At 35.7% G+C, this 26,411-nt stretch overlaps 2 protein-coding genes across 6 annotated transcripts in view; both read right to left on the reverse strand.

Moving 5' to 3' along the window:
* Nucleotides 1-4,915: 4,915 nt before the first annotated feature.
* Nucleotides 4,916-8,740, reverse strand: LOC127812460 (uncharacterized). The gene is made up of 7 exons (XM_052352850.1): nucleotides 8,509-8,740; nucleotides 7,379-7,926; nucleotides 5,947-6,082; nucleotides 5,683-5,816; nucleotides 5,359-5,421; nucleotides 5,223-5,291; nucleotides 4,916-5,140 (listed from the first exon to the last, which is right to left on the reverse strand). Exons 2-7 carry the CDS (start codon nucleotides 7,568-7,570, stop codon nucleotides 5,069-5,071), a joined length of 666 nt encoding a protein of 221 aa, XP_052208810.1. The 5' UTR covers nucleotides 7,571-7,926; nucleotides 8,509-8,740; the 3' UTR covers nucleotides 4,916-5,068.
* Nucleotides 8,741-11,194: 2,454 nt separating this feature from the next.
* Nucleotides 11,195-26,411, reverse strand: part of LOC127813295 (serine/arginine-rich splicing factor SR45a-like) — a 38,949-nt gene continuing 23,732 nt past the window's right edge. The window contains exons 1-8 of one of the 5 annotated variants that reach the window (XM_052354199.1): nucleotides 25,479-25,590; nucleotides 20,640-20,723; nucleotides 15,780-15,806; nucleotides 15,601-15,684; nucleotides 15,244-15,355; nucleotides 13,814-13,963; nucleotides 12,927-13,002; nucleotides 11,195-11,560 (exon numbers count right to left, since the gene is read on the reverse strand). In XM_052354199.1, coding sequence (XP_052210159.1) covers nucleotides 11,403-11,560; nucleotides 12,927-13,002; nucleotides 13,814-13,963; nucleotides 15,244-15,355; nucleotides 15,601-15,684; nucleotides 15,780-15,802 — 603 coding nt within the window. In that variant the 5' untranslated portion in view covers nucleotides 15,803-15,806; nucleotides 20,640-20,723; nucleotides 25,479-25,590 and the 3' untranslated portion in view covers nucleotides 11,195-11,402. Of the gene's footprint in view, nucleotides 11,561-12,926; nucleotides 13,003-13,813; nucleotides 13,964-15,243; nucleotides 15,356-15,600; nucleotides 15,685-15,779; nucleotides 15,807-20,639; nucleotides 20,724-25,478; nucleotides 25,622-26,411 lie in introns of those variants that run through there. The other 4 variants (XM_052354200.1, XM_052354201.1, XM_052354196.1 and 1 more) reach the window with 4 other exon arrangements.

The raw sequence follows: 26,411 nt of genomic DNA on the forward strand, positions 1-26,411 counted from the left end.
ATCACGATCACAATGATTGTTAATATGAGAATGATTATTAAATCAACATGGAAGTGCTTTCGACATATAATATGGTAGAATTATCATTTAGGACTCCAAAATAGGACTAAATAACATGTGACCTATACAATGGGTGAACAATATATTGGTTAAACTAAAATAATCGAATTGAATTAGTCAAAATTGTTGTTGCAGTTCAGTTCAAGTTGTAGGTCGGTTTGGTTTAGTTTTCAAATTTGACAATTTAAGTTGCTTTGGTCTTTGTACTGAAAAAATCGACATAATCTAATCAATTAAAATGTTAAAAACAACATTTTTATACTTTGTTATTTCATATTTTTTTCACTTTTTGATTTGTTTAGTTTGAAAATCTAGTTTGTCGGTTCAGTTTGATCCAAGGTTGTTAAAATCGGGATTTTAAGTGGGATCGATAAAGAGTCCATAAAATCGGATCGTAAAATCGAATCGTAAAATCGTAAGATTTTAGAGATAATTAAAAATATTCTTTAATTTTTGTAAATATATGTTTATAATAATATAATTTTGTAGAAAATGAATTAATATTATTTAATAACTTGATTATTCCTTATTATAATTCAAAAAATGATATTTCCCAAATATAGTTCAAAAACTAGCAGGTTGGTATAGGCAATTTAGAGGCAAAATATAGGTAATTTAGAGGTAAAATATAGCTTAAAATTCTTTAGAGGATGTTTCCAATGTCTTCCATTAGATTTAGATTGCAATTTTTTCTTGATTTAACATTGATTAAATCAAGTAATATCCCAATTTGGGGTTGGGTGGTCCATTAATTAATTACTTGTTTGTCTTGATTTACTTATGCAATCAATGTTAAATCAAGTAAAAATTATAATTTAAATCAAGTAAATTGGAACTTATGCAATTAATGTTAGATGCTATGTGACATTGGAATTTATGTAATCAATGTTAAATCAAGTTCCAATTTAGAGGCAAAATATAACAATTCATTGCATAAGTTCCAATGTCAGATGCTATGTGACATTGAGACGTTGGAAGCATCCTCTAAATTACAACTTAAATCAATAGAGGTCTTTGAATCGTAAAATCGTAAAATCGTACATGTAAAATCGAGAGATTTTATAGGATTTTATTCTAAATTAGATTTTACATGGGATTTGAATCGTTTGGATGTCTTCGAATCGTAAAATCGTACGCGTAAAATCGGGATTTTAACAACAATGGTTTGATCTTTGACATAAATTTGATCTATTAAGTTTAAACAATTTAGTTAATTCGGTAATTAAATTAATTAGATGCTCATCCTAAACAGAGCTAACTCAACACATTTTGGGGTCTTAGGCAAAAAAAAATAAAATTTATTGAGGTCTTTTTAAGAGTATTAATTTTTTTATATAAAAAATAAATAATACACATTTTTACCAAAAAAATATATCATTTTATTAAATTAAAAAAAATAAATTTCAATTAACTACAAAATAAAATAATCTCTCGAGTGTAGGAGGATATTCTTCTATTATTTATGTTTGAATTATTTAAAAATAAATAGTTGATTAAATGAGTTTGAGTCAATCATGTTGCCGAAAAGTAGCTTGAATCATTAGAGGCAATATTATTTTCATGATGTTCCAGAAAAATACACAAGAGGGGAGTGAATTGAGTTTTTTAAAAATTAATAATTTTAGCTCTTTTGAAAATTTTTAAATTTGTCATCTTAATATGTGGCGATTGCAGTAGGATTGAAATCAGTAAAATCACACAACCACACAGAACAAGAGAAATTTATAGAGGTTCGATTCTAAAGAGCCTAATCCTCTCTTTCAAGACTTAGCTTGAGGTTTTCAAGACTTAGGTTAAGATTCCACTAAGGATAATTAACACTATCTTTTAATTAGAACTAGAATCAACATACAATCTCTTGTTTAAGCAAGAACCACTAGCACACAACTAGCAAATACAATCCTCTCACACAACAAGTGAGAGACTTAGCTTAAACTTCCACCAGAGAGAATTAACACTATCTTTTAATTGGAATTAGAATCAACATACAATCATTTGCCTAAACAAGAACCACTAGCACACTATTAGCAAATACAATCCATTCACAAACAAGTGAGTAAAATTAACGAACTTACAACCAAAAACAATTACAAACAAGTCACCAATAGTTGAGAATTCCATCAGTCAGCACACTTCCAGCACTTCGAACCTTCCCACTCTTGTTTGAATGCTCTATCAAGTTTGTTCTACATTAAGTTTCCATACTTACCCTATATATATACATCTTCCAAACACACTAGCCATTAAAAAAATATTAATATGAAATTTAAAATTCAAAAAGTATTTAGGCTTTCTCAAACAATAAAAAAATATGTCTCATATTTAATTCAAAATAAATTTACTTTTTGGATGAGAAATCAATATTTAAAAATTTAAATATAAGCTTTTGAAACATAAATAATTAAAATAATAAAACATGTCTAAAAGTAATTCTCCTTTAATTCAAAATAAATTTACTTTTTATATAAATAAGAGAAAACATGTTTAAAAATAATTATCCTTAAATTCAAAAATTGAAAATTCAAATGTAAACTTTTGAGACATAAATGATTAAAACAAGAAAACATGTCTAAAAGTAATTATCTTTTAAGTAAGAGAAAACATGTTTAAAACCAATTCTCTTTAATTCAAAATAAATTTATTTTTTGTATGAGAAAGAGAAAACATGTTTAAAAGCAATCATCTTTTAATTCAAAATAAATATACTTTTTGCATAAATAAGAAATGTATTTATCAAGAAATGAAAATTCAAACATAAACTTTTGAGACATAAATGATCAAAATAAAGAAACACGTTTAAAAATAATCAATCTTTAATTCAAAAGAAATTTACTCTTTGTGCTTACTTTTAATTCAAAATAAATTTATTTATTTTTTATACGAGAAAGAAATACATTTATATAATAAAAATATTTTTATTATCATTAAAATCGTATTTACTTACCCTTAACATATGACAATGCATGTTTTTGACGAAAAAAAAATATACAATATTAATTATATTATAGATACTATTTTTATTTTTTATCATCCATAAGCAAACCTGTTCAACTCTAATATCATGTATAATGCTAATTATGCTATATATTTTCGCTTTTAAATGCTAAATAATAATTACCTCCCAAATTTGCTACATCAAATGACAATGAGTATGTAAAACAGTATAAAGTAAAAATACTTAAAATTGGATATGATCTAATGATTCTAATATAAACAGTTAACACTCAAAAGTCATCTATCAAAATTCGTTGAGCCGGCTCTATATCTAATGATTATAATCACAAGTTCACAACAAATCAAACCCCAATAAAAATACCCATACAAGAACACTAAGAAAGCTTAAAAAACAACAAATCCATAAACAAAAGTTTAAGTAAAAAAAAATCAAAACGCATGCTGAACAAACAACACAAATGCTAATTGTTGTTACTAAAGTGGTGAAACCTGAAGGTTCGAATGAGCGAAAAAAATAGAAGTGATCGTCGACAACCGGTCCAACAGTGACAATAAGCAAGAGAGAGAGAGGTCAAGAGAGAGAAGAATTTAACTTATAGAACAAAGATGTGTTGTTGTTGTTGAGTGCTGAAATGAGAGAGAGAGAAGGAAGTGAGAGTGTGAGCGAGAAAAATAAAAAATGAATTTAATAGGTGGGCTTTAAGAATTGAGAAATGTGAAGACACTAAATTGGGCAAAGCAATGGTATAAAATTGGACGGAAAGCGAATATAAAATTAGTATTTTGTATTTAATTTTTTAAATAAAATATTTATTATTAAAAAATAAAAAATATATAAAAATTATAAAATTTTAAAACTAGGGCCTTTCAAAATTGGGGGCAGCCGCTATCTGGCCGTACAGTTGGGCCAGCTCTGACCCTAAGCCTACCAACTTTCCCACCAGGAGAATGACCATTTGCCGACATTGAAAGGGAAGTATATATAGGTGTGTCTTGGTACCATGAATACCATCCTCCAACAAAGCCATCCAAGAAAAGGAACAAAATCAATCCATGGCTAAGATACTGGAAACGACAGTTTTTATTTGCAAATTCTGAAATACAATTAACTAATTTACTTATTAATTACCTTTTTTTTTTTTATTATGCCATATACAACATAAAACTCTTATGTGCCCACATCAAACAACACAAAATTTGCCCAAGTTAGAGTCCCAATAATGAGAGGTGAGAGCCACGCACCCACACCCTGCTAACTCGCTTTATGTGATCCATGTCGAATAATAGATCATCCCTCATATAACATGACATATATTTTTTTTGTATGCATAAATTCGAGTCAAGTTTATAGATCCAAAGGTGTAGTCTCGAAACCAAACTGATATCAATTGAGTAAATATATTGCACCCATGAGCAAATCGAATTGGGACAAAAAAACTAAGATGAACCAAACCAATATTAGTTTCGTTCAATTCTCGAGTCTTAACACGTAAACATGCTTACCATGGTTATGAACATTAGTGAAGAACTCTTTGAGAAACATGTATTCATGAGGGGACAAGAGTCCTCAAATCTGCAACAAATCTCCAATACCAGGCCAATGGCTTTTTGCACAATCTGTGTAGGGGCCAGTTGCCCATTCTACCCAAGCAGAGGAGAGGCAAGCACGTTCCAGTAACACTCACAAGGGCCCAATTGCAACGTACGAATTTCACTCCAGTTCTTAAAAGAATTATTGCAAATTTGTACACACCTCCATTATTGTACCCACAAAGGTCCCCTTTCTAACCTGCTTCATGAACATGGCCTAAGTAGAAGGAAGTTTTCCCTCGCTTTTTCTGCAAAGAGACTATTTCTGCAACTTAAACCCGTGACCATATAGCTTTCAGCAATAGTGATAAGACCATATGACATTCGAGTGAAGGTCATATATAAGCCTATTGTACTACATGATTAGCAATGGATTCTAGGGGATTAGGAGTACAAGATTGGAGTTAATGTAGTAGGATGATACATATTGTACAACCACTCTAAACATCTGAGTCCAATCACTCTATATTTCAGCTGATCTCCGTCTCTTGGCTGCATGGATAAATTCTGCAATCACTTGGAACTCATCGACTCGCTGAACAAGAACAAATATTTACATATTAGTTTGGGTTCTGTTAATTGTTGGTGCAGAGAGAAAGAGAGAGAGAGAGAGAGACCTGTGAAGCCAAATGCTTGTGAACAGCATGAACCACTTGTTCTTTGGTAAGATTAGGGTTTGGGCTTCCCTGCAATTCAAAATCAAAGGTTACTAAAATACGCCACAAGAAAGAAAGAAGGCCTTGTTAGACCCACCAATTTGAAGCTTCGCCAATATCTCCATAGTGAGCTGGTTCCTAATCTTGCCAAGTTGACTCCCTGATCAATCGCATGGACATAAAAGATGAGTAAACAACTTACAGTTAAGACAAGGAGAAACTCCCCACGAAAATTTCTAAAATTAGTGCTTATTTGTTTGAGAGTTCCAGGATAAAATTTCCTACAAGTTAGATGAGTCCCCAAATTAAACAAACAGAGTGCCACACCCACTCTTGTCAATAGTCAACATCTCCCAGGTTCAATTTGCAGATAAGGTTACTTACAGTAACACTATATATGAATCTCCAGTCATTCACTTACCAGTTGAGATGTCTGAACGGTGGACTGAACTTTGTAGTTCCAATGGTTGGCTGACTTTACGGATGTAGACGAAACCCATGGCCTTGTATATTGAACTCTTGGTTTGCTTAGTTTGCTGAATTCAACTCCACTGGCTGCCAAAGAAGACACGATAACTATAACCAAGTGATGAATCTGAAAATAATTGTTAGTAGGGGTATGCAGAAAAATTGTTTACAGAAACTACTTTCAGTGTTTCACGAGGACATAATTGCAGAAACTTACAGAACTCATTGTCCTTTCCGTCAATGTCAAAGCTATTATAGGAGTCATTAAAATCATCTTCTTCATTCCCAGTGGGAGGTTCCAAAACGCTCAGAGCATTCCTTTGCAGCTTCACTTCAACCCCATTTTTCAAAACCTGGCGTCAAGGCATACAAAACCTTAATCACCCATCCTAACATGGAAACAGCAAGACTTGGGAACCGAAAAAAAAGACAAGAAATTCCTAGAGAATGCACCTAGAAACTCAATAGATATATATACACTCCCACTACCAAGAGAGGCTGCCAATGAAAATGTATCTCAAAGATAAAGCAGTGAATCAATCATTTTCCTCCCACTTTCTGCAACCTTAATTTTATGATGGAATTAATATTAAAATAATCCACTTTAACCAAATACAAAAAATGAAACAAAGCAATTGAATCAGAGTACAAATATAAAAAATGAACCTAACCTTTGAAAAGATGCAACTTATTCCACATTCCAGAAACTCAAGTTATCCAAGAAAAATAGGTCAAACAAATTGGATGAAACTAAAAGATACAAACAAAAGGAAAGTCCATCCTCTTAAAAAAAATATTGAAGTTGAAAATTTCAGACTAGAGATATAGCAATCCAGAAACTACGGCACAAAAATATTCTTAATTTGATTTCCCTTTTGTAGTCAGAAAAATTGAACAAAGAGTCTAGGCTTCAAGGGAAGCAAAAATAAAGTTTAAAAAAACATGAACAGTCATTAGTTGGAGAAGTAAACTTGTGGGTCCAGTTCCATGTGGACTTACAGATAGTCTTTTGGTGCTTGCTAGAACTCAACATCAACTGAACATGAAATCCAAGAAAGATGACAACAGTATTCCTTTTTTTTTTTTTTTTTCACCCAGATTTGTAAAGGAGATAACTGAATTCACAGGCCAAAAGTTTGTAAACCCTAGCCCTCACTTTCACATAAAGATGGCCTCGTCCAGTGAAGGAAATCAATATATTATAATTTAGTATAAAATCTTGCAGAAGAACACTCGTACGATTCCAAGAAAACAGGAAAAGGAAATCTAATCTTAGCATGCACTTTTAAGTAATTAATAATGTAGTCACTGCATTGAAAAAATATAGAAAATTATGCTTGACATGCTTCATTTATTTCCTCAGAGATTTTTTTTTTATTTGGTTCTTACTAAAATTTAAATATAGAAATTTTCAGTTGAAGCAAAGTCCATCCTCTATTGGAAGCTAGAATAGCCATGCAATCAAAATTTAGAAGTCCTTCTTGCCACAAATTGACCTAGATTTTCAAGAGACAACAAATACTTGATTAAAGCATCATTTCATCATTATGGGATGAAACAATGACACACAAAATAAATAAACTAAAAGGCTATCAATCGTGTGAATACAGACAGATGAACAGAAGAAAAGGGAGTGTAGAAAGAATTACCAGCCAGTGCCATCCACCAAGACCAACAGCTTTCTTGACGACTCCTTGCAGACCCACCAAAACAGACTTTGTTCTGTTGTTCCCTGTTACAATAACTTTTGTGTGCCTGGGAAGGACAGAAAGCTCTTCATCGCCGCTTTCCTCCCTAAAAGGAGAAAGAACCCGAGAAGAGCATATCTCAGGCTCCATCATTTTGGTTCCCCTAACTAAATTTCTCCTTGAGAATTTCAAGTGGCAAAAGAAATGAAAATAGTTAATTAGAATTTTTTTAAAAAGGGCAGCTATTTATCCCCATCCTGCAGTTCCATCTCATAAGCAGCTGAGATTAAATAACCCCAATTCACATGAAGAGCAAAAAACAAAGAGAACTTGGCCTTCAGCATTCAGCACACAGAGACGTTAAAATGTCAAAAACCCATTGACTTGAGTTCACGGCATCTCTTCTATTCACGGTGACTTGGAGAGCAGCAATGGAGCTATGGGCACATTTCAATTGAATCAAGCTATGGCTACTGGAGCAGAAAATCCCAGAAACCCATTTTAAGTCCCTGAAAAAGCAAATTGAGAAAGGATTTGGAACCTTATAGCAACCAATATGAAGTTGAGTGTGTGTGTCTGAGAGAGAGAGAGAGAGAGAGAGAGGCTTTTTTAAGGGCTGACACCCAAATTTTAGGAGAATTCTCAAAGCAATAAGACATAAAACCCCGCAAATTCATGGACTCTGTTTGACTACAAGGAGCGAGCAGCTATTTGCTATTGGAGTATGAAGTCAACTCCATGGTATTCCATTTCTTAATCGAAGCTCCCTAAACCTTCACCTAACTAAAACAATTCAAAACTCATTAAACGGCTTAAACCCCATAGACACATTCCACGTCCAAGCTTCTCCAACTGATTCGAAGAATTATTCCAGCCAAATGACAACTGAAATAACAGAAGAACTAGAAAGCTCACTGCATTCAACGACAGTAGGCATTGACTACAAAGGAACCAAATAAGCCCTAGAAATCAACCAAAGAGCACCGTAGAACAGCAGAGACAAGCAAAAGACCACGAATTACAAGACAGAGCGTTCCCGAACCAAACGAAACCCAATGTACGAAGAATCATAAACAGTAGACACTCCGTACCCGTACAGGCAACTCCCGGAGAAGGAACTGAGACCGAACCACAGGTTTCCGGCGGCGAGGAATCGGAATTTGTGGTCGGATTGTGGCGAAACGCGACGGATCTGAGAGAAATCGGAGGTCAGCAGTGGAATCAAATGCACGAGTTTTGAGAGCAGCCCGCGTGTGCTCTGCTCTGAACCGAATTCTATCAATCGAACTACAGAGAGAGAGAGAGACAGAGAGAGAGTGGGGGGAAAGGCTAAAATCCGGACTTTTTTGTCCGTTAATGGAGCTGAGCCCTGTCTAATAAGCGGCTCGGCTCGGCTCGGCTGCTGCCAGGCGATGTGTAGGCAGGCTTTCCCGGGGAGAGAAATCAGTGTTCAAATTATTACGATTAAATTTAAAATTTTAAATAAAATTTAATTTAAAAATAAAATTTGGGTTCAATTTTACTTTTAAAGTCCACAAAATTATATTAAAATCCTATAATTTAAGACATGGAATTTTATATAAATTTTAAGAAGAATAACAAAAAAACACCCAAATAAAAATAATTTAAAAAAATAAATCATATCGAATTGATTTGATTTGGACTTATGTGTCAAGATTAGAATCTTCCCAACAAATCTTAAAAGAGTTCGACTAGTAAAGTGACTCTTAACAAAAGTAAACGAACTCAACTTTTTGATATTTCTAGAGCATCGCATGTATATTTATACTCTATGATGAACAAAAACGCTTTGGATGTGTCGTTTCAATATTTTTAAAACTTTTCTTGTTAAAAAATATTGAGAAACATAAAAAAAAAATAAAATGTTTCTAGACTATTTTTATAATTTTAAAAATATTTCAAAACTATTTCATAATATTAAAAAAATACCGAAAACACGTTTCAATTCATGAAGAAATTAGATATAGAAAAAATTTTATTTCTAACTCAAAATTTTTTATATTAAAAATTATATTTATAAAAAAAATCATATATATTTTTAATAAAAGGGCTAAAAAAAATACACATTAGATATTGTTATATAAAAAAATAAACTTTACACATTTTTAAATTCAGATAAATTATTAACTTTTTTAATAGCAACATCAATTTTTTATTTAATGCTACTTGTAAACAATTATCTATTCTCATTAGATATTGAAATATGACGTAACATACCAATGTATAATAAATTAATGTTCAAAAAATGTACAATCATTTTATCCTAAACTCGTGACTAAATAATAATTTACTTTTGAAACAATTGTATCCTATACCAAGACTTGGTCCCCTATGCTTATGAGGGTGATTTGGTTAGCCAAAGAATAAGTACGAGAACTAATCGAAAGTTGTTCGCAAAAGCTTAACGAGAATCTAAAGTGTTTGGTTCGAAAGCGCAAACGAAAGCAACCGACTACCTTCTTTGTCCATAAGATAAATGTTATTCCTTATGACTTTTTTTTACTTCTTCCGTAAACGCTCTTTCCAATGGTATAAGAGTCATGTTCCCTAATCATAATGTGTAGCACTCATTTAGTTTAAAACTTTGCTTAAAAAATAAAATTTAAACAATTATCATTAAATGCCACTTAATAAACTCACACTTAAAATTTTTTAATTTTGTTAACGCGTCTTTAACACTTGACGCCTCTCTAATATAATATGATACAAAAATATTATTTGAATACTCAATTATAGATTGATGGGAGTTCATATGTTGCCCGACATGAGCTAGGAAGGGGGTGTGGATACGAGCCCCACCACCCTCTCATGGATCCACGCCCCTTTTCTCAAATTACTTACGTCAGATTATTGTTATGTTGTCCACAAATCCGACAAGATAACAATCCTGATAGATTGATATATAATATATTTATATTAAATATAAAATATTAATATATAAAAAATACAAATAATATTATCAGATATAATAATAATACGTGAGCCACGAGCAGTGGTTGGTTGGATGATGACAGACGTAACAGGCTGCAAGAAAAAAATCTATTGTACACCGCATGTCCGACAGCGCAACCGACGGCCAGGATTCAATCCTTACAGCCGACGCAGCGACTACCACAGCCTCAGCTTTGAGCCGAGCAGGAGCCGGCTGGCGGCGGGCTAAATAAAAAACAAAAATCTTAAAATAATTATTTAAAATTTAAAATTTCTAAATAAGAAATATTTTATAAACAAATTCCATATAAAAGAGAGTATAAATTATGTGAGAAATTGAAGTTGGGTTTGGGGTCCGGTATGGATGATATTAAATTAATTAATTGAAATGAATGAGAGCCCGCCCTCCGGATTCAAAGCGCTTTGGGCTCCCTCCAAACACGCCCTCTATTTATTTATTTATTTCTTTACTGTTCTTATACACTGGAAAGGTTCAAAAAGTAACCTCAGTCAAAAGGACTAAATGGGCCCAGAAGAAAAAGCTTGACTGAAAGCTGTAAGTGGGCCATAATCCAACCAGAACTTATCCACTTATCCACTGGTTGTCAAAGTTTAGGGCATGTAGGGTCCGCGAGTGTCCGGAAAAGGTCATTTTTGTATATAATTTTATCATTACTCAAAACACTAAGATATTTCCGCCATAAAAGAGCAATCTTTACCTTGGAACATTTGGATGCAAATTAACACCCAATGGCATTACAAATACCAACACAGGCAGTGGAAGCAGGGTGAAGCCAAACTCTACACACACGCACGAAACTTGAATTGGAGACAAATGCTTTAACTAGGATTGTTAGTTTTCAAAGGTATTTCAAGATAGAGAGTATTAGCAATTACACAATTCCACAGCCAAAATCCAGAAGAAGTTTTTGAGCTTAATGAGATGCATGGAGTAAGCAGGGCTGGCAACTTACGTGGTTCATGAGAAGCCACAACCACCGCCTGAGGAAAACAGGTTCGACCGCGGATCGAGTTAGTAAGCTTTGGTGTAGCCACTGCCCCCCGCTGACAAGGAACGTTCCCTGCGCCTTCTATATGGGGAGGGTGATCTTCCCCGGCGGTCCCTGGAATAAGGATCTCTGTCATACCTCCGGCGGGGTGAGTAGCTACGAGACCTTCTCCGATCACGTCCTACACAATCACACGTTGAAGGTAAGAGGCAGGATAAATGGGAGGCATTGTATCTATTCCACAAATGTGTACAAATATGTTCTTTTTTATTAGTTGGATGGCAATGTCAAATTTTACTTAATGAACTACTTGTTTACTACTTGGATGCCACGCTAACCTTGTAACCCGTTTATCTCGAATCAATGAAAGGCCAATAACCAAGCCAAGTAGTAATTTGCTAGAGAGAGCAAATAAAATTGAGTTCCAAGACAAATGATGGATGATGTTTCTCCATTCCGATCGGGAGTCATGACAATGCATTCATTCAATCCTAAAATGTCAAAGTAGTTAGTCCTTCAATCCATCCTAGGTTTTGCTTCATACTAACTGTATGGCACATGGAGAGGATTCAGATGGGATGGCAAATAGGTACATGACCCGAAAATGACACCAAATTAGTTGGTTTGGTTTGGCTTAAACAAGGCTGTGTCAAAATTAGGACAATCCAGACATGACATGAAACTAACCTTGTCAAGTTCAGTTGACCTTTTAACTCTAAAAGACACAAGTATAATTAAACAGGTTAATTGTGTCAAACCGTGTTACTACCAGTGACATAATTAACCAGCTTAACCTGAAAAGACCCGTATAACCTGGGTAACCGTATAACCCATTTTAAAAATATTTATAATAATTAGAAAACATATAAATAAATGTTAGCATGTAATGAATGATGTTAATTAATATAATTTGAATTTTAGTTTTTATGTAAATTGTTCCACATTATAGATGGAAATTTAGAGTTAAGAGTTCATGTTGGATGTTATAATGATTTGTCATTTTGTAATTCATGTATGAAGTAACTTTTACATTATATTTGCAGTTGTTTGTTTATCTTCATGTATATGCATTTAAGTAGACATGTTAGGTTATGTTAAATGAAAATAGGTTTAATTAATTATTGGTGTCAGGTCGTGTTATGCTGTGATTCATTTTATTAAACAGATGATATGAGTTGTTTCTTGCCAATTCATGTTGACAGTTAAATGGGTTATACAAGTTGTGTCACATTATCAATGTAATAAATGGGTTGTGTACTTGTGTTTGGGTTTGGTATTTGACATCATTAGGTAATTGTCGAGGCGTTTGTTTGGATTAATCTCTGTTCTGTTATATTCATAGGTTGACATGACCTATTAACACAAATTGCCACCCCTAGATTCAGGTCAACTTTTAAGGACAGACCTGAGCCCAACAATAATAAATGTCAGCTAGACCACTGTAAAGCAAGAAGTCAGATATGAACAGGTAAAGACATAAAAACTTCAAGTCAGGCTGTTTAGAAACATTCAAGTGCATGTCAAATGAAAAAGAATAAAACAGCAACCTTCGTATGTACCTCGCCTATCTTTCAGACCCTGGTACCTTCCAGGAGTTGGTGTTCTCCCACGTTTCCTTTTGGCCTGCAGACAGAGAAAAATGAAAATAACTTTCATGACAAATGGCAAGGAACAGCTACATTATAGGCAGAACAGCATAAGCTCAGGCAAAACATGTTTAAACAAAGTTCAAGGATAATAAGAAATAAAAAGGACACATCCATGAGATAACTAGATCAATATACATAGAGGTAGGTCAAACAAAATCCAAGAATTATTTTTCCCCTTCCAGAATCATCTATAAAAGAACTGATGCAACAAGAAGTGTTTGCTGCTCAAAGGCCCCAAAACATATAGAAGAAACAAGTTACTGGTAATAAAAGAGCCATGGCCAATGGTTTCCTGGGTCTGCTTTTTACTTAATCTGGGCATTTCTTTTCTTCTCTTTTTCTTTTCTTTTGTAAGGCACCCAGCTTAAATGGAAAAGGCTGATAATGGAAAAAAAAAAAACTAAAAAGGCCATATAAAATAAAACCAATTCATTGTACCTCTACAGTTTTCAAGAATATAAAAGAAATAAAATAACCGTGTCTAACACTGTTACTGGGCGTACAACCCTCCGCAAAATAGTTGAATTTGAATCGATGAATTGAATTGTCGATGCAGAGCTCATAGCGTGAAGGGGTAAGTTCAACTGTTTAGACTTTAGAGCTTAGAGTGAATTCGGTGGAGCTACACAGACCAGACCTGCTGCCAAAATTTATCAGGCAACATTTCTGAAGATGGGCAGAACCTAAACCGAATAGTAAAATTGTTACATGAAACATTGAAACAATTTACGCTCAGTTTACAGTGCATTAGTTGCAACCATTTTAAGGGGGGGCGGGGGAAATACCTTTTCCACAGTTATTAATCGTCCTTCTAGCACAGAACGATTTAAATACTTAATACAGCGCTCTGCATCCTCATTTGTTTCCATAGTAACAAAAGCAAACCCACGAGATTCTTTAGTGCGAGGATCTGTAACCAGATGGCACTCAACAACCTGCAAACAAGAGGAATGTGCAATTAATCTCCAATAGGTACTAAAATGATAAACTTTGTCCTGATTATGAATAAACAGACAGAAGACAAATCTTAAAGAGATCGTCTATTACATTCCTGATGATTTCAAGCTTTCAGAACAATAAAGATAGATAGAGTTTTGCACAAGACCACAGGACTACTGAGCTGCGCCACAACTAACAAAAATAATTTTTGGATGCTCCTGTTCCATTAAACCTCCACATCCAACAGCACAACAGTGTGATAACCACTACGCATGAATTTTGATTAAACCATTCCATGTGTACTCAGAACTATCTGGATATTCAAAATCTCTTTCTTTTATAAACCTGAACCAAAATCCATAAGAAGAGAACTAGAAAAACCAATTTGCACTAAATGATTTTCTAGAAATCAATGACTAAAGGAGAAAGCTATTCAGGCCTTCTAAATTGCCTTGAGATCAAAAGCTAGTCTAAAAAGATTTCTCGAAGTTTTTGAGACTTCAACCTGGTAGAACTTTCTATCTTCCACAATTTCTATAATTGTGTATCTGCTATTTTCTCCAGTTAGTTAGAAGAAAAAAGATGATTCAACGAGAAATTTCTTCACAGCATTAGCAGATTTGCCTGCTAAGCTTCTTCAACTTGCTGTATGCAGATATCTGGTTCTCTCTAAGGGGTCATCTCTACCTGTACTAAAGGACAGAGAAAATCTTAATGGATCCAATTTCTTATTCAACAGTTTCCTATCTTTGTTGGAGACATAATAATCAAATGCTTAAACATAATGATTATGTTAATTTTTTGTTTGAATAGGTAAATTAACAGACATTTTTTAAATAATTATTACATCAATAAAGTATTGGATGGAACATGGCCAGAGTTAACTACAGAAAATAACTTGCGAGGCCAATATAAAATGCAGCTTAATTTGATTAGCCAAAATCTTGCATCCTAAAAATTGCCATCTGATTCATCCACTCTTGCAGATTTGAGAAAATCATACAACAAATGCAACAAGGTTTTATTTGCCAAAAATGCAATTTATTTGCGCATTCTCATGGCACCAGGTGACCTGCAATTGTCCAGAATTTCATGACTGCCTGCATAATACAAGAAAGGCTAGAGCAAATACAACATGGTGAACTCAGTGTGGTCATATCAACTGACAGTGCAACCTCAATCACAAGTTTAGTGTGCATCTCTTCATTAGGGACCTCAACAAAAAAGAATTTACGTGCCATGCAGGATATAAGAACTGGATTCAAAGAGTTGATACCTTTCCTTCACCACTGAAATACTTCTCAAGTTCACTGGCATTAACCCTAGTAGATAAACCAGTCACATACAAGTTATTTCCAGGATTAGCAGCAGCATCTGAATCATGACTCCTGAAGCAACACAAATGAATGGTCACATGGAAGAAAACATCTAATAAGGAAACAAGTTCTGCAACAACACATTCATATATTCCATATATTGCATACAAATCAACAAACAGATGCATCAACCTAGGTCCCTTTGGTTTGTAATAATGCTCATTTTTTTTAGCCAAAAAGCAAGATTATTCAAGCATAGTAGTTCTTGTGTAAAATGGTCAGTGAAGTGCAACATTCACAGCATACAATTATTGTACCTTGAACGACTCCTCCTTGACCTTGACAATGATCTTGATCGACGATCCCTAACAGGTGACCTGGAATAGGGTGGTGACACAGACCTAAAAGCAAGCATACCAGAGAAGTAACACAGAAATGAAAATCAAATAAAAACTGACAAAAAAGAAAAGAAATCTCTTTGTTAAATGGCACTCACCTTCTTTCTCTTGGGTACGGCATTTACCTAAAACAAATTTCAGATATTAAAAGAATGAAAATACCAAACTTCAATTTAGCAGAAACTGTTTCTGAAGAAACAAAACTCTAAACTTTGGATGGATTTTTTTTTTGTTGTTTTTCTTCTTGCTCTCAACTTCAGATGGATTTCAAAAGATGAACTACAAATAATGGAGAATGAAAGTCTGTTTTTCAAATGCTCCCAAGAAATGATAAGCCATCATCATGGCATTGCTTAAAGAAAATTTTGAAATTAAGGAGCTTCAAATAAAAGGAGAGTGAAAATTGAAAGGTACTCAACCTAAGTGAGATTAACTCTGATGTAAAAATTTCAAAATGAAGTTAAGGCACAAAAAACACCGTATCATAATATCCATTCTTCTTCCATATCAATTCAAATATGTTGAAATAAAAACTACACCAAAACAAGATTGTAACTTTTCACCTTCAAAAACTAATCCACCTTCAAAACTGAATAACTTTATATTAAAGCAATTATTTTCTCCTCAAACAAGCACAACCTAATGAAATTGGTTCAGTAAAAGACAAGAAATATAAAATATCAACAAGTAGAACTTTTAGTTTTAACATCCATCAGATAACTGGACTTCTTAGGGCCCATTCAATTTGTTGTTAGTTTTCGTGTGTTCATTTTCAGTTTAAGTTTTCAAATATTTGTTTTCCATTTTCATTCAGTTGGAAAAATTAAAAATGAATTTGTCAATTGATTTTTATTGTTATCTTCAAATTGAAAACAAAAACACAAAACATCATTTGGTGAATCTACTTGTATTTTGTTCTTTCATATAGTGATAGAACTTTTGTAAACATATCCAAGTAAAGGTGCCTTGGTAAATGCTATTTGTCAATGGCATTGTGTTGGTAGTAAGACAAAAGACAATGCAAATGCTAAGCTTGGAATATTGAGGAATACTTTAGAATTTAGAGGTTTTAAGTTAAGCAACTTGAAAACCCAAAATATGGAAGAAGTGCAGATGATATTACAGTAAAATTGAAAGACCAAGTAATACTAAGAAAATATCAGTTCAAATATTTTGGATCAATCATCTAGAAAGATGAGAAGATTAATAAGGATGTCATCCATAGAATTAATGTAGGATGGTCAAAATGAAAAAAGGGCATCTAACGTTTTTTGTGATAATAACATTCCGTTAAAGCTAAAAGTAAAATTTTATAAGGTAGTTATATGAGCAATGTTGTTGTATAAATCATAATGATGGGCGATAAAACACCAATACATATAAAATATGAGTATAATAGAGATGACGATGTTAAGATGGATGAGCAAACATAGTCACCATAAGAGAAAATATATAATTAGAAATAATATTATTCATAATAAGGTTAGAGTGACCTCTATTGAAGATAAGATGGATATGACTTGATTATGATGGTTTGGTCATGTGAGAAAAGACCAATTGAGGCTTTCTTGAGGAGAGTTAATGGAATAAAACAAGTGTCCAACAAAAGACGTAGAACCTTTTAGGATCAGATCACACAAAAATCATAAGAAAATATGGCAAAGTGAATTTAGTGTGGTTCAGCCTCAATGCCTCCTTCCACAACCCTATACAAATGGGATAATTAACTAACTAGTAGTTTTGCATGGAGAAATTACAAACCCTCCCAACACACATGTCAGATCCTACGGGTCTGACTAATCTATCTCAGGAATTCTGCAAGGAATTCGAGAGAACTCTAATGAGAGATCTAAGCGTGAGGGAGATAAGGAGAGAGAAAAAAAAGGAAAGAGAGAAAGAGAGTGGGAGAATTGAGAGAAGACTTTAAGATTCAATTCATTCATGTCTTGAGAGTGAGATCAATGTAAATATATATTGATCTCCTCCGTCCAGTGGGCCATTCAAAAATGAATAGCTCCCGCCCAAAACCCCATACAACTGCTAACTACCATGTGCTACGGCTATCTCTAATTCCCGCCTTTTATTTAATAGGCACATGACAGTTTTCCCACCCCATGAAACATTTCTTGTCCTCAAGAAATATAAAGCAAACTAGCTACTATAGGGAACTGTGTAAGTAAATCAGGTAGATACTCCCACGTATTGTGGTCATTATGGAGATGTGACCACCTCACCAACACCTGAGTTATGGGGGCTCCATGCCTCTAGATAACCCTTTTATCTAGAACAGCCGTGGGTTCTGCTTGGGGCGTACTGCTGCCAGTACCCTGGGGCAGACTTGCACTCACCTGCCAACCTCCAACACCCTTCTTCAACAAGGATACATGAAACACCGGGTGGATACGGGAATTCTCCAGTAGCTGGAGCTGATATGCCACCTTACCCAATTTCACCTCAATAGGGAAGGGACCATAGTACTTGGGACTTAGCTTAGTCACTAGTGTTGAAGTTAGCACGGGGATGTGGGTTGGCCTTAGCCTCAAATATACCTCTTCCCCTACTGCAAACTCCCTCTCTTGCTTCTTCCTTTATCAGCCTGTTGTTTCATTCTATTTTGGGTCATCGCTAAATCATTCTTTAATTGTCCCAAAATTTCCTGCCTTTGTTGGAGATGCTCTTCTACCGCTGCCACATTAGTAATCTCTTGGATAGCAGAAATTAAGGGGGGTTTATACCCAAATAAGGCTTCAAATGGGGACATTTTAATAGAGGTGTGGCTGGAGTTATACCACCATTGGGCTAATGACAACCATTTGTGCCAACTCGTGGGATGGTGGAAACATAAGCACCTCAAGTAGTTCTCTAAGCATTGATTGACTCTCTCTATTTGTCCATCAGTTTGGGGGTAGTAGGCCAACGACATGCTCAGCTTAGATCCCAGGGACTTTAGTAAGGACTGCCACATTAGACTAGTGAAGACCTTGTCTCGATCAGGGATGATGGTACTCGGGACTCTGTGTATTTTGACGACTTGGTCCAGGAATACTCTAGCAACTTCTTGGGTAGCGTATGGGTGAGATAGGCTCATGAAGTGAGCAAACTTGGTGAGTCTATCCACCACCACTAATATGCAATCCTTCCTTTCAGATCTAGGCAAACCTTCCACAAAATCCATTGATAAACTCTCCCATGCCTGTCCTGGGACAACTAAAGGTTGTAGCAATCCCGATGTCGCTACATTCTCATGCTTACATCCCTTACAAGTATCACATGCCATAACAAACTTATGCTTCCTTCAATTTAGGCTAGAAGAAGAGTTGCTTTACCTTGTTGTATATATTTTGAATTCCCGAGTGCCCTCCCAGTGGAGACTCATGTAAGGTTTGGAGTATCTTGTGCTTGATATCTTGTCTGTTCCCAATTACTATTCTCCCTTTATATCGTATGACCCCATTCTTAAGTGTATACTCGGGTTTGTTGGAGGCGTTCACAATCAACTATTCTTGTAACCCTCTTATTTGCTTGTCATTATCGTAATTGGTGGCCACCTCTTGGTACCAATCCGGTACCAAAGCAGTTATGGCTACTGTTTCTCTCTCTTCTTGACATCTAGACAATGCATCAGTTACAACATTATCCTTTCCCTTCTTATATTTATAGTATAGTCAAGGCCCACCAATTTTGCCATACCTTTCTTTTGTAATTGAGTGTGTAACTTCTGCTGCAACAGAAACTTTAAGCTTTGGCGATCAGTCTTGATCACAAATTAGCCCCATTCAAGGTAATGCCTCCACTTGTCTACTGCCATCAGTACAGCTATAAACTCTTTCTCATAGATGCTAAGCCCTCGATGCCTGGGAGCTAAGGCTTGGCTAAGAAAGGCTAGAGGCCTTCCCTCCTGCATCAACACTGCTCCAACCCCAGTTTCACATGCGTCTGTTTCCAGCATGAAGGTCTTGTGAAAATTAGGTAGGCCTAACACCAGCACTTCACTCATAGCCCTCTTAAGTTGTTTGAATGCTGCCTCAGCTTGTTCTCCCCACTTGAACCCTTCTTTCTTCAGTAATTGAGTTAAGGGCTTACTGATGATTCCGTAGTTCTTCACAAATCTTCTGTAGTACCCCGTTAGACCTAGGAACCCTCTTAAGGCTTTTAGGGACGTAGGTCTTGGCCAGGACTGCATGGTCGATACTTTCTTTGAGTCCGTACTGACCCCTTGGCTTGATATAATGTACTCAAGGTACTCCACTTGCCTTTAAGCAAAAGAACACTTCGACCTCTTAATATGCAATTGATTGACTCTAAGGATCTCGAAGGTGGTCTTAAGGTGTGTCAAGTGTTGATCAAAGGTTCGGTTATACACCAGTATATAATCAAAGAATACCAAGATGAAATTCCTTAGGTGAGGTTCAAAAATGAGGTTCATCAAGGATTGGAAAGTAGTTGGGGCATTGGTAAGGCCAAAGGGCATTACCGAGAACTCATAGTGGCCTTGATGGGTTCGGAAGGCAGTTTTCAGTATGTCTTTTGGGCTCATTCGAATCTAGTGATAGCTAACTCTTAAGTTAAGCTTAGAAAAAATGGTGGCCTCATTTAGTTCATCTAAAAGGTCTTCGATGAGGGGGATTGGGTATTTGTCTTTGATAGTCATGGCGTTTAGCTGGCGGTAATCTATGCAAAAACGCCACGATCCATCCTTCTTCTTTACCAATAATATCGGGGATGCGTAAGGGCTATGGCTAGGTTGGACTAGGGACTGTTGTAACATTTCTTTGACCATTTGTTCTATTTGTGTTTTTTGGGAGGGGGGTATAGGTAGGGTCTTGCATTAAAGGTTTCGAATTGGGTTTCAAATTAAAGGAATGGTCATGGGTTCTAGAAGGGGGTAGAGTTGTTGGCTCCTTAAAGAGATCCTCATATTCAAACAAAAGCATATAAAGTAGGTCGAGTTGATTTACCTCCCACTCTGGTTGAGAAGGGTTGTTGATTGCCACGAGCAGTTCACCATCTTCCCTTGTATCCTTCTCCTTTTCTTCTATCGTCTGTATGGAAAAAAGTGTCATGATCCTAAGGTTCATAACGGACTGAAATGGACAATCAGAAAGATCCGATTGAATTAAGGTCAAGAGCAGAATGTATTAGAGGGAAAATTGAAGAAGAATAGGGGAGAAATTAGAGAGAAAATGAGGGAGAGCAAAATAGAGAAATAAGAGGGAGATTTGAGAGAATTCTTAGAGAGAGAATGAGAGTTTTCAATTATCAATTCAAGCATATCTTCTCCTCTTACAATGGAGCCTTTATATAGGCATAGTAGCTAGTTATCTAATTTCTAACAACCTCCTAACAGCACCCATGTGCTTCTAATAACTTATAAAAATATCCTAATAACCCATTACAATCCTGTTACAATAATACCCCTTTATTATTCCTTGGATCATGACAATTACCCCCTCCTTGAAAGAGTTCTTGTCCCCAAGAACTTACAACAATTTAGCCATTGCTCCTCAACCAATACCAACTCTCTTTAGCTTGGTTGTTCTTTCTTTTATCATTCCCTTTCTAGGCCGCTTCTTCTTTGTTCTTGGATACTTTTCAGCTGAAACAAAAATGATAATTAGTGCAATCAAAGCTACATCTTCCTCCAAAGAGCGGCATACCATTTCCCGTGGGTTGGTGATAGCTACCAAATTAAGATAGCTTGTACCCATAGATTGAGGATCCAAAATGATGCCAAATCCAGTCAATATATCCTCATCTAGTGCCTTCATTGAATTTAGCTGCTTCTGGTCACAGGCAACAGCTGAAACTTGCAGTCCTTCAGCCTTCAATTGTTGTTGCTCCTCAACCTCAAAATTTACAGCAACATTGTGGCACATTTTAGGATCAGTTCTATGCTCTAATCAGAATTGAGAGAACCGCGTCTTCCTCCTCGAGTTCTACCTACTCACTGGTTGCATTTGATAATGGTCGCGACACCTTCCTCGTCTGCGTCGCCCCTACCTCGTCTTCTCGTCTGCGAATTCTAATTATCGCCTAAACTTGCTTTCGCTAGCACTCTGCGAATTCTAATTATCGCCTAAACCTGCTTTCGCTAGCACACACTACAACCGATCGCTATGGACTAGCAACCTAACTCACCCCCGACACTGCTATTTGAATTCACTGGACCAGATGCGCGACTTTTGAAACCAGCTCGCAACTCCAAATCCAGCTTTCGTTAATCGCTGGCCTGCTACACTTTCGAAATTCACCGACCTACAATTAGCTTCCATAAACGACTAGCTGCTCTGCTTAATCAATTCCGTCGAGAATCAACTACCAAAATTGCACGAACCACAACCGAAGAACAACCGCTCTGATACAATTTGTCATGATCCTAGGGTTCATAACGGACTGAAATGGACAATCGGAAAGATCTGATTGAATTAAGGTCAAGAGCAGAATGTATTAGAGAGAAAATTGAAAAAGAATGGGGGAGAAATGAGGGAAAGCAGAATAGAGAAATGAGAGGGAGATTTGAGAGAATTTTTAGAGAAAGAATGAGAGTTTTCAATTATCAATTCAAACATATCTTCTCCTCTTACAATGGGGCCTTTATATAGGCATAGTAGCTAATTAACTAATTTCTAACAACCTCCTAACAGCACCCATGTGTTTCTAACAACTTATAAAAATATCCTAACAACCCATTACAATCCGATTACAATAATACCCTTCTACTATTCCTTGGGTCATGACAAAAAGTTGGGCCACCTGAGTTAGCTTATGCTTAAGCATCTTTTGTAGACGTTTTCCTATGATCATCCTGCATACTCCAGCTTCCTTGCTGCCCACCAGTGTCATTCCTTTCCCTTCTCTCTCAAAAGTCACCTCCATTTTGTTAAAATTGAAGCAAATGGGACTCACCTGCTTCATCCAATCTACCCTTAACACCACAACACATCCCCCCAATTTTAATAACCTGAAGTCTACCTCAAACTCTTCACCTTGCATCTCCCAACGGAACTTAGCGCAAGCTAACTTGCTCATCACTTTACTCCCATTGGCCACTGTTATTGAAAGTGGTTGTGTGCTAATCAGGGAGCACTTCAACCGTTTGGCATTACTTTCATCCAAAAAACTGTGGGTACTCCCACTGTCAATCAGGATCATCAGCTTACTTTCTCTAATCTTCCCTTCCACATTGATGATTTTGTTATTAGCTAGCCCTCTCAAGGCATGTAGAGATATCTCTCCATTGTCTTCGTCTCCTTCCTCCAACACATTTCGCATTTCTTCCTCTCCTACATCCTCCTCTTCTCCTTCTAGTAAAAGCAGTTGCTTCTTGCACTGATGCTTGGGGAAGTATCTATCTGTCTCCTCTGTTCAATCAACCTCTCACTTTGTGTCTTCGAGCCCAATGTTGGTAAATTCTTCACCCCTTGTACACCATTCCAATTTTCTCTACCCTGAATCTTCCCAACGAGAGTCAACACAGTATGTGTTCCTCCCATGTTCATGATCCATTGTTTCTTCATGAGCGCTTCCATCGTCGGCTCATGCAATCGGGCACTGTCAGTGGCATGCTTAAGGGTTTATGGTAGCAGCACCTTCACCATGGGCCTTAGCTTCTTATTCAATCCACTAATAAAACTAGAGACGAAGTAAGCCTCTGTCAAATAGGGATTATGGTTGAGCATCAACGCCTTCAGCTCCTCAAACCTCCTCTGGTACTCAGCCACCGATCCATTCTGTCTGATTTTGTTAAACTCCTCCACCACATCCGTCATTCCTCTCTCTCACCGAAGCTTTCGCAAAATTTTGCTGCAAATTCTACCCATGTGCATTCTCCTCTCGTTTTGGCCCATCCCTGGTACCAATCATCCCTAACATCATTAAGGTAGGTCGCTGCCATACTTACCTTCTGATGCTCCGATATCCCAAACCATTCAAAGGCCCTCTCACATAGTCTAATCCACCATCGAGGTGTACTCCCATCGAACATAGGGATATCCAATTTTGGCATGGGTATCCCTGGATGGCCAAGACCTCCATTCATTCCTTGTCTTAGTCCAACCAAATTTTCCCCTGTTTCTCCTAATTCTTCCCCAACCTCAGAGGTTCCCGATTTCCTTTGACTCATCCCATGACCGGGAAGAATCGGGTCTGTTCTCTCCCTAGGGGGAAAATCTAGAGAGAGATTTATCGGTTGCTATCGCATGAACATAACCATGAAGCTTTATAATTGCTCCCGGATCTACGCTCCCACTTCTTCTCGGATTTGATTGACTGCCCCGTCCAATTTGTGATCAATGGAGATGATCGCTTCATGATTGTGGTTGGATCCCAATTCTAGCTGATCAACTCTTGCATGTAGATCAAATACCGTGGAACCAAATTGGTGTAGTTGCGCCTCCATGTTCTTCATCCGTGTGTCGTCTGCCATCACCAATTCTTCTTGCAGCTCCGCCTAGCCGGGATCGCTCTAATACCAAATTGTCAGATCCTACGGGTCTAACTGATCTATCTTAGGAATTCCGCAAGGAATTGAGGAGAATTCTAATGAGAGATCTGTGTGAGGGAGATAAGGAGAGAGAAAGAGAAGGAAAGAGAGTGGGAGAATTGAGAGAAGACTTTAAGATTCAATTCATTCATGCCTTGAGAGTGAGATCAGTGTAAATTCATACTGATCTCCTCCGTCCAATGGGCAAACAAGTGGGCCATTCGAAAATGAATAGCTCCCGCCCAAAACCCCATACAACAGCTAACTACCATGTGCTATGGCTATCTCTAATTACCGCCTTTTATTTAATAGTCACATGACAACACACCTCAACGCCAAATAATTGATCACTCACATCCCGATGATTGGTTATTGAATCAAGATACACACAAGCATAATAAATCTGCCTACATCATCTCACAGATTTTCAGTGTTGTGTCCATTAACAACTGAACTCAAGGTTGCCTATTTATAGGTGACAACTCGCAACTCTAGTAGGATGGGGTCTCCTATACCTATAATGATCCCGTACTCATAATCAAATTAGGTTTACCTAAGAGACTCAATCTCAATTAGATATGAATTTAAGAAATTATCAAATAGGGCCACAGAGGAAGACCAAGAACAACTTTGTAAGAAAACTTTAGAAGATATGAGTTCTAAGGGTCTGCAAAAGATAAGGCCATAATAGTGCTGGCAAGCTAGAACTGATACAGCTAAACTCAAATAGCAAGGTAAGTGTTGTTTTAGTGACAGAATTTTGTAAGACCATGTAATATAATTTTATTTTGTATACACCATAATTTTTTACTTAATATTTGTGAAATTGCATACTTTGAATAGTTAATGAAGAAAATCAAGTCAGAAAATGGAAGAGACGGGCACAAGCACAACAAAGAAACACCGTTTCGGTTTTTATTTTTGGGAAAGAAAACACCCAACCAAACGACATTTTTATTTTCCCCAAGACTTCGAAAACGGACCCAGAAGAGCTGAAAGCTACAAAGAAATCAAACAGGACCTCAATAATCATTTTGTCTTTGAGAAAAATTGATATAATCGGTCACTTCTCGCAGTTCTTGTTAAGCTATCTACCTCCGGCCCTTAATTGAATGAAGTTTCATCCAATAAAATCAACTCACAAGTTTCAATCAACTCAACTGGAAAATTCAAGATTTATCGCTATAAATTTAACATAACTCGCATCTGTCCAAGATATTGAACCAAATCAAACCAAAATTTCACAGCTTACAGGTTTTCAAACACATATATAACATATAGACTCATCTTCAGATAGATATTTATCGGAGGTTACCTTGATTTGGGAGGTCGATTCGGATGAGGTGAATCAAAGAAACGATGATTGAGAGACAGAGAAAGAGAGAGGAGAGAGAGAGAGAGAGAGAGGGGTTTCCAATTGACAGTGACTGAACGAGTCCAAATGCCGAACGAGTTTCTATTTGCTGTTCAACAGTCCAGAGAAAATGAGGGTAAAGTCGCCCTTTTGCCCCCCCGGTCGGCCAATCTATTCCGCTGCCCGACTAGGCCCACTGAGTTAAATAATAGATTCATCCAGATATCTAGCATAGACGATCGCTACTTGCAATATTTTTATACTCGGTGTCCTCAATTATATTAAGGGACATAAATCGTAAATTAAGTTTTCAATTTTTGTATAATGTAAGAATTAAATTCACAACTTATTAAATTGATATTAATATATTATTTATTTAATCACTTAAACTATATTTTAGGGACATATTTGTCAGTTATTATAAAATGTAATATACCATCAAAAATGTTTTTGTTTTGGAAAAGTTATAAAAAAAAAAAAAGACTTTTTCAAACTATTTTTATAATTTTAGAAATATTTTAAGATATTTTTATAATATTAAAAAATATCAAAAACATATTTTCAACTTAAATGTATTTTCTTCTACAGAGAGGTTAGATATAGAAAAAAATTTGTTAATTTTTTTCAAAATTTATTTGAATGTATTGTGGAATTTATCTTTATTTTTTATATTAAATATTATATTTATAAAAAGACACGTATCTTTTGTATTTACGTGTTTTCACGCATTTATATTTTTTTAAAAAAAAATATTTTTTTATTTTCTATTTATATTTTCGTGCAACCTAGTTAATAGATAACAAATGTCACATCTATCGGTTATTAGATTACTCCATATAATTACAATTTATATTTCGTAATGTATTTATTTTTCAAATTTTTGGAAATAGAAGC

The sequence above is a fragment of the Diospyros lotus genome, chromosome 11 (genome assembly GCF_014633365.1).
Source record: "Diospyros lotus cultivar Yz01 chromosome 11, ASM1463336v1, whole genome shotgun sequence".
Lineage (NCBI taxonomy): Eukaryota > Viridiplantae > Streptophyta > Magnoliopsida > Ericales > Ebenaceae > Diospyros > Diospyros lotus.

Coding starts and splice junctions, on each gene's coding strand:
- LOC127812460 (XM_052352850.1), bottom strand. CDS start 7,570: ATGATGGAGCCTGAGATATGCTCTTCTCGGGTTCTTTCTCCTTTTAGG. Junction 5,422..5,682: donor CCGTTCAGACATCTCAACTG/GTAAGTGAATGA, acceptor GCGATTGATCAG/GGAGTCAACTTGGCAAGATT. Junction 5,292..5,358: donor ATTGGCGAAGCTTCAAATTG/GTGGGTCTAACA, acceptor TTTGAATTGCAG/GGAAGCCCAAACCCTAATCT.